Source organism: Melanotaenia boesemani, chromosome 14, assembly GCF_017639745.1.
Source record: "Melanotaenia boesemani isolate fMelBoe1 chromosome 14, fMelBoe1.pri, whole genome shotgun sequence".
NCBI classification, from domain to species: domain Eukaryota; kingdom Metazoa; phylum Chordata; class Actinopteri; order Atheriniformes; family Melanotaeniidae; genus Melanotaenia; species Melanotaenia boesemani.
In genome coordinates, this window is record NC_055695.1 from 14,070,619 (window position 1) to 14,081,721 (window position 11,103).

Sequence of the window (11,103 nt, forward strand, 5' to 3'; positions counted from 1 at the left end):
CAAATGCAGTTTACCACTACCTCACCCTAAATCGAATGCCATAAACTTCTCCATGAAGCGACTTGCTAGATTCTTCTGAAAAGACCAGTAACTGACAAAACATCCAAGAGCAAATGCATATATCTATCTTCCACTCGGGCACTCAAATTTTAAAATGATGAAAAGTAATAATGCTTTTGTTGCTGAGTGACATCATACAAATTGTTGTCTTATGGAGACGTGCACAAATACATAAAGATTTTAAAGTTATCAAAAAAGGTCCTTTGTTGTTTTTCCCTGTGGATTTTCATCAGGGAAAAAGAGTTTAGTGCTTATCTAACGTCCCGGATTCCTAGATGGTTCACAGATGTCCACTGCTCCTGTAACACACTGTTTTCCACCTGCTGTAAGTTATACACTATATGCTTAATAATCTGACTCTTGAACATTTTTGGAAGTGTTTTGTTGATTTACAAAATATTAAAATGATCATTTCATTTTGCACCAGAGAATCAGCTCAGGCTACAATACAACGCTGCAGTTTTCTGTTTTATATTTATTACATATAGAATGATGGTGTGTCGAGAACAAATTTGATAGTACAAAAGACATACATGATCTCTATAATGATTATGATGAAAACAAAAGAAACGAAAGTAAGAACTGTTAAAACAATGCTACATATTTCTTCTTTTTACAACTGGATGTACCAAAGAATTTAGCTCTTTCTCTCTGCTGTGAACTAAATTCTACCATTTTTGACGTCTCCGATGGCGCCCCATACATCAAACAAAAACACATCAGGGAAAGCAAAATCTCCCAAAACTGAATCCAATGCCTCTGCAAAGTCATCAGGGTTCGTCTTGTCTTTGCCTGCTTCAACAATGGTGGTTGCTGCAAAGAAATTTCACACATTGCATTGAAGGTTAATTGTAGAAACAACAAATACAGTTAAGTTATTGTGGGAAAATTTGTTTTCTGTCTCAGCAGCCAAATGCAAGCTAAGTCACAACTATTTCCAAACATAACATATACTCATAATATTAAATTTGAAGTCAAAGTTTTGTGTGGTATATCTGGACTGAAAATTTAGGGACTAAAAATTGTTATAATTAAAGAACTAATGGGTCGACATTAAATACATGCAAATCTTGAGAAATTTGTTTTTCAGTCTTCCAGGTGTACTGTACAGAATAACAGCGCCCTTAAACAACATTCATGTAGTTTCCATTTAAAACACAGTTGTCTCAAATGTCATTTTTCTTTTATACAACTTAAATATTGCAAACCTGCAGAAATCATCTCAATAAGCTGGAATAGATTTGTCTTAAAGGGTGCCAGTAGAGTTGAACCATTCTGTGTCTTAGGGTTGTAAACAAACCCTAACTGGAAATAATGTTTGAATCAAGGTCTATTTTGTGCTTCAGTTGATGATAGTCTCATCAAGTATCAGGTATCAAAAGCCACCAGTCAAAAACTAAATACTGCTCCCAGGCGGGACACTTCAGACGATGATGTGTGATCATTTTTTTGAATGGGGAATTCGTCTTCATTCTCAACATTCATCATCTTACCCAGCTCCAGGTCTCTGATTCCCATGTAGCTCTCCAACAGATCATCCACTTTCCTGGTGGCCTGTTCTTCAAACTCGTTCTGCTTGCAGAGCAAACAGACAAACACAGAGACATTTAGGGAGATATGGTGATATAAAGCCTGAGAGATTACAGCATTTTCTTCTACCAAAACATGTGAAGGTCTGAAATACCTTGAGTTGTGTTTGATGTCATGAAATATGAATATGCCTAAGTTTATAGATGGTTAGAGCCTCAGATTAGAAATAGTTTAAACAAGATACAGTCACATTGCAAAGAAAGTATACTCTCATTCAGATTTTTTTGAAAGGTTTTACTTATCAGGACATAGTACAGAGGTATCTGGTACTTACTATCTGATAAAGGTTTAAAGCTCATTTCTAAGCTAGACCATACAGTGAAAAAGATTATCCACAAGTGGAAAGCACTCCAGACAGTTGCCAATCTTTCCAAGAGTTGACATCTCAGTCAGTTTACTTCAAAGTCAAACTCTACCTGTACTGTGTTAAAAAGAAAAAAAAAAAAGTTCTACATGTCTGATTTACTTCATAATAATAAGGGAGAATGTACTTTTCCCACATGACTTTTTCATTTTCGGCTTCCAAAGTTCATGAAAGCAATATTGTCCATGAGTTCCATGAGTCCAGATTGATATGAAATATTCTGCACTGAAGTTCAAGGACTTGTCTTCCTGACTCCAGAGTTCACTTTGTTTATGTGTGAGTGGGGACAGTGGGTTATTTAGTTCTTCCTGTTCCAGAGTTCATTTTGTTTATGTGTGAGTGAGGGCAGTGGGTTATTTAGTTCATTTCAGGTCAGCTTATTCTATTCTATGTGAGCTTTTTAGTACATACAGAAAAACATCAAGTCAAAAAATGTGTAATACTAGATTGAAAACATTAAATAAATACATCTTAAGTGTCATTTGCATTGACCAATAAAAGTTTTAAGTGTGTTTGGGTATTTGTTTAGTATGGAGGGAAGTTAGGGCAGTCATTGTCCAGCAGGGCATGTGAAACTTACCACCTCCTGAACTGTTGCAGAGCCTTTGGAACGAAGTCGTAGCGTCTCTTTCCCATTTACCATCTTGCCCTCATTTGATTTTGGCGCCCTAGTTCTCATTCCAATCATGTCTGATCACAAACACAAGTGGCAGTCATTAATAAACTTAATCATTAGTTTAGTTAGTGGTGACATTTTACAGTACATCCATCCATCATTCCAGGTTGAAATGTTTTATAATTAGCCTTCCTGTTTTTAACCATATACATATACATTTTTCCCTGACAACCAGTAAAAAGTTTCTCTATTATTCCCAAGAGATTGAAAAATTCCTAAATTCTTCTATTTGGAAAAGAAACAGAAAGCCAAATTAAACACAGCTGTTTTAATGACATGCCATATCCCCAACTATTTCTCAGAGAGGTTTTTTTTAACAAGCTCACACATTCTGGGGTTTGCATGTCAAGTCAGTGACTCCAAGGTGAAAAGAAACTGGTTATTTGTCAGCTGCTGTGTTACAGAGGGTTAGTGGTTAAACAAGGAAGTATCAATCCTCTCTTTCCTGCAAACTAAGAACTGAAAAGTACACATGCAAACTTTTATAAGGAGTTTGCATGTGTACCTGAAGGAGCGCATGCTGCAAAACAGTAGGAAATCATATAGTGTAAATCTCTCTCACTCGAAAAACAAAAAATTCTTGCATTAAAGCTAAAACATAATATTAAGATTCATGTGTGGATGAGTGATTCAGGTGTTGTGTTTAAATCCCATCTTTCTGAACTGAAAGTGAACTCTGATTGGCACATTTATACAGGAAAGTGAGGGAGGTTGTGCTCCACTCTTTTCCTGTGGCAGAGGCTAAATATGTCCAAAAAGTGACAGTTTGTCCACACACAGGAGGTGGAGGCTGTATAGTTCATGTGAAATGACACAAGCAGGACTAGCGTGTACATGTGGGACTGGAAAAAGAGCTTATGCCTTCTAGTAACTAAATTGTTTCAGTCGTCATTTGTGATGAATCAGACACCATCTGTCCAAAAAGCAGATTCCTACAGAACACAGCTTCCCAAAGATAACGAGGTAATAAAAAACAAGGTGGTGGGCCATTACATACTTTTGTTTACTATCCAATCCACTAGCATTTCCATCTATACTAAACTACAGCAGACTGGAGTTTCTCTCAGCTAATGAGTGCAACACATACAGGAAGGCAGACACTTGGCCATGGATTTGGTTTCCTGTCTGATAAACAACCAGCTCCGCTAAGAAAATTGGACTTCCTTCTGTGCTTTGCCTTCACATACAGTTCCTGTAGAAATTATCGATGGTAAACAAATTCTTAGAAAAAAATAGAAAATAAATCCTGAAAAGAACTGTGACAGGCACAAACAATCGATCTGTGTGAACAAATGTTGCCAAGGGTTGTGTTTAGATGCAGCACACTGCAGTTGATATCAAGTAAAATGTCAGCCACATAAATATCTAAAAGAAATCATATAGTGTAAATCTCTCTCACTCGAAAAACAAAAAATTCTTGCATTAAAGCTAAAACATAATATTAAGATTCATGTGTGGATGAGTGATTCAGGTGTTGTGTTTAAATCCCATCTTTCTGAACTGAAAGTTCAGGGAGGTCATGGGATGTAACTTACACTTACATCCCATGACCTCCCTTTCTTCAAGTCTCATACACAGCTCTGTAGGGAGACACCAAAGCTTCCCCAAACTCTGCAGCAACTCCTGGGGTCTAACCACCAGTGGGACATGTCCAAAGCACCTCCCCTTAAACATTCAGCCAGATGTGCTTTAATGTTTATATAGAAATGTGATCACATGTTATCCTATTACAAATACGTGTGAAATTTTATTATAATTTGTGAATCAAGTCTTGAACAAGAAGCACTCAGAGAGCGTAGACCTCCGCCAAGCCATTATATTTAATAATACAATGGCTGTATAATAAGGTATGTATGAAATTATCCCTAACTCCCCATAGTAAAGAATCCTTTAAAAAGATTCCTGGATCCAGGTCATGATCCAGGTCACCGCCAAAATATAATCACTTGCTCCTAATGCCATTTCTGAGTATGATTAAAGACTTTAGAGCTCACTAATGTATTCCAGTTATAGTCAGTCACACCACAAACTGTTTCCAAGTAAACCACGTCTATTTAACTCATAAGGTTTTGGTTATACACCAGTAGTGTCTCATATGTGTTCTTATTAATATTCATAAGTTATGTGAAATAAAAAAACTAAAATACTTTTTAAAAGCACTTAAAAAAAACATGTTATAGCTAAATAACTATAAAAGGCTTTTATTTTTTTTAAGTTTTTTGAAGAGCTGATCATTTTTTGTGTAAAACTTTGAGCTTTGTCAGATAAGAGGGACTTTTATAGGTTAGGCTTTGGAATAGTGGTGGGTGAGGAATGTAATCTGTCTGAGAGGGTCTTGATGAAAAGTGTTCTGGTCTGAAATTTGATTCAAAGTTCTTGTATTCTTTTAGGTTTTTGGCATATAAACTTCAACAAATGTGTCATGCAATACTCTCCTTATAATGGGGCTCTGTTTTCAGTGGTATCAGTATAAAATCAACAGCAATTGTGTTTCATTTCATCTGTTGCCTCAGTGTCACTGATGCAGTAAATATCGTTTCAAGAAGCATTTCTCACTGAAATCAAAATCTAGTATCTGTCTCCTGTGCACATGATCATGAATCCCACTAATTATTTTACGTCTTCCACTTACCGAAGGCCTTCTTGGGCCCCACAAGGCGAAGAGTGAAGGGTATGCCTCTTGGTTGCTCTTTTAGCATTTTAGCTACCTCATAGTGTCGACAGCCGACAATACTCTGGTCATTGATAGCCTCAATGTGGTCCCCAACACATACTGTTTTCAGGCGGTCTATGGTACTGCCTTCTTTTATCCTCTGTAAAAAAAAAGATGGCAAAATGAACATTTATAGAGTGAAATATATTTCAAGTTTGTTAACCGGATATCTCTAAATGGAAATGTACCAAGCCACACTGGGGAAAAAATAATGTTACTGACATCAAGGAAAGATTTTTATGTCTCTGTTATTAATACTGCTGTGTGTTCTGAAAGTATTACATTTGTGGATTTTGTACACATATAAAGTATGACTGCAGAGATTTCCAGCAAAAGAGTGTGGAAACCTAAACCACCAAATATGTGTGTGATAGTAAACAGTAAATGATAAGTTAGTCTCACTGTAAAGATGTCTACATTTGTTAAAAACCATACCATGGACTGAAAGATTAGACAACAAAAGATGACTGGAGCTATTTTACTATAGACTTTTACAAACAGCCAATAAGAAAAATATGCTTTTGTTTTGCTCTAGTTTTATTTACCTTAATAAAAGCATAGCCTGCTCCATTGTCCGTAATGGTGAGACCCAATGCATCTTCTGTCTTAGTCACCTCCACTTCTTTTGTCTCCCCTCTGACATGAGCAAAGATGAAGTCTTCCAGTCCAATCTGCCCCCCCAGCAGCTTCTGCATGTCCACTTTATGAGAATTTAGGGTACAGAAAAGGATCTGTGGTGGGGGGACATGGACAAAAAAAGTGGCAGCAGCTGATTCTACTATCACAAATATCAAGTAAGTACCACGAAGATGAGCCTGTGACTTTAGAAGACATTTTAAACCACTTAGAAAAATAAAGACCCAGAAAGCTGTTTATTATATCATCATTACAAAATCACTAAACTAAAATAGCATTTTTATTATTTTGAAAGCAGGATGACTAAAGTGCAGAAATTTAAGAGTAAAAATAAATTACTCTAAGGCATACCATTAAACTAAGCCCATCAGAATTGTTTTAGCTGTGCAGTATAATCATTATCCAGCAGAGGGCAGCAGATCCAAATTATTCAGAACTGAAAAAGCTTTGCACTTTAGTCATGTGCACAGCGCAGTTCTGACAACACGGAGAGCATTGGACTATTGTAGAACATGCTTTATAGCCCTAAAAATCCATATGAAAAGCGGTTTTAGTCACATAATCAGAGTGAAATCTTAAATAAAAAAACTTGCAGCTCTCAAACCTGGCTAAATCTCACTTAATCTCAGGCAAAATGTGTGTAAAATAACAGCATTTGCACATTTAAAGTTTAAGTTTTTGCTTGACAGAAATGCATGATAAAATAAGCGAGTTGTTATCTTGGAGCAATTTCTGTAAATAAGTCATTTCAAGCTGATCATTAGGACCAGAGTTCAAGGTTTTCTCCAGCATCTCACTGCTAGTCCACTGCAGGTCAAGGAAACTGCTGCACTTTTCATTATCACCAGTTAATTACCCGAAGTTTCTTCAGTACAGTGTACTGTATCAATGAGTCTGTGTGTAGTTCAAGGCCTTGTAGATAGAGTGATTTATAAAATGATGAAACCAAAATGTAAAAAATCAAAACCCACCATCATATTATTGCATATTTGTATTTGAAACCAAATCAACCCAAGAAATGGATTTACTGCTGCCACTACATTTAGATTGGCTTTAGAGGTAACAGAGAAAACTTAAAACACACAAGCTAAAAAGGCAGCAGTTTTACTACGTAATGTCCAAATGAATACAGACACACTTACAGAAATTTCTCATAGTTTGCACTCGAGCCAAAAAATAGCCTCTGAGGGTTTTACATAGCATACAAACCAAAAGCAGACTCGAAATCATTGCATAAGTTCTTCCTTGTGGAAATGATTAGCATTATTTATCTTCCTCTGTGTACATTTTAGTTTTTCATAATTGCAGCTTGTGAAATATAAAAGAGCGTCAGACAGGATTATAGTTTATGGTTGCATGAGAAGATTAGCACCCCTGGTTGTTATGGAATGTACTACGGCCCATTTCATTTCATCTGCAATTGATCGTACCTGTTATAGGAAAATCAGATAAGGAAAGATAGGGAAAGCCTTCATGGTGGCCTTCAGTGCTGATAAGTAGTTGATAAGGCCAGTGTTGAATAGTCATTGTTCTGTTACTATCTGTGCTAATATGATTCAACACAGAACAAGAACACAGCAGAGAAGTAGAAACCACTTCTGTCATCATTTTTAGTGAATTTTCTCAAAGCTGCTGGGTTTTTTTGGGGGGGGTTGTTTGTTTTTTTGTTTGTTTGTTTTTTTGGTTTTTTGTTGTTTTTTTTTCCAGATTGCATGACATTACTTGCCAAGCATTTTCTGTAGACAAGATGTATACAAATTCAAAACATGAAACCAGTGTCCCACACCTAACTGTATTTAGCTTATGGTTTACCTTTGCATCTTCTACCAGCTGCTCTGGTTGTTTAGTAATCCATTACAAATGCCTGTCTAAAATAATGTACCTGAGAAGTACTGATATCTGGACATATCTGAGGATATTTAATACTGAAAGCAGAATCAGGTTGCAGTGTGCACTTTGAGAACCCTTAAGGTTTAGTATGGAGATCTCTTGGGTTGTGGCTTTGTTAGCAGCTGTTTGCTGTAACCTGACAGCATACAACAGTTTGGACCCTCAACAGGTCTTCAGTGAGCTTCTATTATGAAAAAAAAATCATCTAAAATACGTTTTTTATTGTCTGTGGGCACAGTAATTGTAAGCATATTGATAAAACAGATTTAAAAAATTATCAACTTATTTCAAAATGATCTTTTATTTGAAGAGCTTTTGAGGGTAAATAATCTTCAGCTGGTTTTATTTCGCTCTAAAATCACAACCATACCTTATTGAATGAGACGTGTATGTTTACTGATTACAAAACATCTAGTATATTGTTTCCGCTGTTGATGGTGGTCAAGGCAAAGATGAGTACAAAGTCTAGCAAGCATTAATAAAAGTAAATGATATCCGATAGTGCATCATGGGTAAAAAAAGAAGAATGGAAACCTAACACCTATTGCTAGTCAAATGAACTAGAAATGTAAGGCTGAACTACATATGCATCTAGAATAGTTCAAGATTAACTGTATATGTTGCATCACAATTTTATTATATTCATACCTCTGAGGGAGAGATGTTGAACACCTCTGCGATCTTGGCATACAATTCCTTGACATTGGTGAATCCATGGATACGACCTGTTGGGCTCCCATGAGCCAGCTGGGTGTGGAAGATGAGCTTAGGTCTCGGGTATTCTGGTGGGCCTGGAGGTGGTGGTGAAGGAGGGGGTAGAGGAGGAGCTGTGGGCTCTGCACAACCCTGTTTGGGGTCCTGGTTTTGGGCCTTGTGCTCCTCCAGGGCCTCTGCCCCTCCTGCCTTGGAGTCCCTCGGGCTCATAGCCTCCCCGTTCTGCATCGGCACCGGCTCAGGTTTAGTCCTTCTTTGGAAGCCCTGCTAGTGCGCTGCTCTGGCTGGAATAAAAACTCTGTCTTTCCCCACACTTAGCTCACCAAACACCAAATCGACCAACCACACAGAGCCTTGAGTGAGGATCACAGATAAATTAATGATGAGTGTAGCCTGGTAACAGTAGCTGAAAGAGGCCAGCCAGACCCTGCCGGGTAGTAACCCAACACCCTTTGAGTTGAGGATTGTATGTGTTACATCTAAGCCTTTGGTAGCTCATGCACAAAGAACACAAACAAAACATACCAGTTACATGACACAGTTAAGACTTCAATCTCCCATTAGTCAAACTGCAAGACATGGCACAGGCACACATAACTTTTAATGTGTGAACATCTCTCTAATGCTCCTGATATCTCCAAAACAACTGCTCCACTGGGCAGTCACAGACAATGTCCCAATGTTACTGGTAAGATGATCTCTCTGGGTAGACAGTAAGATGCCCCTGCCCACACTTCTCATTGGATGAAAGAGGCTGTTGCTGGGATGAATCCTTGTTGATGCATTGACCTTTTTGACCCAACAAACATATGCATGAGACAAGCCAATAAACAAAAGTTTAATTCTCATAGATAGTTGGTGCACTTTACAATGGTTGGGTTTTAAATTGCTGTTTTTTTTCCACTTCATTTGGTAAAAGTACATCAACAGGTCGAGTCAGTCTTTGAAATAATGGGATAATGGGAGAAAGTGAAAGAAATTAAACAGAGAGGAAACTGGGTGTGGGAATTTCCAGTCATCGCCTGACCCGGAGCCAGCGTATCAGCACACAAGACAACAAGTGATGGATGTCTGCTAAAACACAAACACTGGCACTGTCATGAAAAGCCATGACAGTCATGCTTAGGATTTCCAATTCACTCTGCCGTGATGATCATTTGCCTATGATGTTGCATTTGTTTCACATTTTTCCCATGTGATCTGTAACCCATACAAATAGAGGGGCATTTTTCCTGTCAGGATATATTAAACAAAAGCTGTTTCTCTGTTGCAAATGCAGCTTTTTGCATTCGTGATGTAGAGAATTTGACAGAGATCCTATGTTAAACATGCCAGTGTGTCACCAGCATCGGATAAGTCCCATTGGTTACTTTGTGATGCTCCCATAGCTGAATAATTAAGTTCCTCACGATAAAATAATTTTCAGTTTGAATGGCACATTCTCAGTGATAAATAAGCTTTTGTATATCTGTTTTTCATACATTCCTTTTGAATTTATCTAGCATTCACAACAATTTAGTTCTCACAAAAAAAAAAAACTTCACTTTATGGAACTTATGCTGCATTGTTTACATATATTATCATGGTGTACATATGTCAGCAGATGCATTCGCTCAAGATATAGTAGGTGTACAGCCTAATATCATTTTTTTATTCTGCTTAAAAAGCATTTCTCTGCATCTGTGATATAATGTGCATGACTGCAGCTGTGTGTGCGTCACAGCCCTGATTTTCTAGGCCAAGGTTTTGCTGGCCTTCCAAGGTTAGTCTTTCCTCCAGCAGCTGATAATAAGAATCTGTTTAGCTAAACAATCCAGTCAGCAGTATTCTTCTAAACAAAGGACATATTAATACAGATTTAAGCAATATTTCTTTAGTTACCCACCCACCAAGACATTATTTTAAAAACTTTTTCTTTAATTTAATTTAATTTAATTTAATTTAATTTAATTTAATTTAATTAATTTAATTTTGTTTTTTTTATTTTTTTTTTATTTTGCTAACTGGCTCAGAAAATCACCAATGTGAGTTTAGTTCACAGGTGTTTCTTTTTGTGTGAATGTGTTATCATTAAACTATTATTTACTTATTCATAGTTTATTTCCATCTTTTTGTTTCTTTGATCTATTATTTTTATTGTTGTTGAAATAGTCTGATTTGTAGACAGTATTGTATTTAAAACTAAAACTCTATATTTTAGTTTTATTGTTTGCCTATGTTTGCACTTCAGCTAAAAGGCAAATAATGAAATGTAGAAGGTTCTCAACTACAAAAGCCAGCTAGAGTACATTGTAAAAACCAGAAAATGAAAGTGAGTCAATGTATTTCAATTGTTTACAAAAGCATATTATAGATTTTTTTCTACATGACATAAACATCTCAATGGGTCCAAAGAAATTATGTTTTCTTTTCAGTACTGCTAAAGCCATTTTCAAATATGAACTATATCAAGGATAAATA

General features: G+C 36.7%; 1 protein-coding gene across 1 annotated transcript; it reads right to left on the reverse strand.

Moving 5' to 3' along the window:
• Positions 1-577: 577 nt before the first annotated feature.
• On the reverse strand, positions 578-8,871 carry gipc3 (GIPC PDZ domain containing family, member 3). Its single transcript, XM_042006604.1, has 6 exons — positions 8,578-8,871; positions 5,949-6,134; positions 5,323-5,503; positions 2,595-2,704; positions 1,554-1,635; positions 578-873 (listed from the first exon to the last, which is right to left on the reverse strand). The coding sequence occupies exons 1-6, from the start codon at positions 8,869-8,871 to the stop codon at positions 722-724; spliced, it is 1,005 nt and encodes a 334-aa protein (XP_041862538.1). The 3' UTR covers positions 578-721.
• Between the last annotated feature and the right edge of the window lie 2,232 nt (positions 8,872-11,103).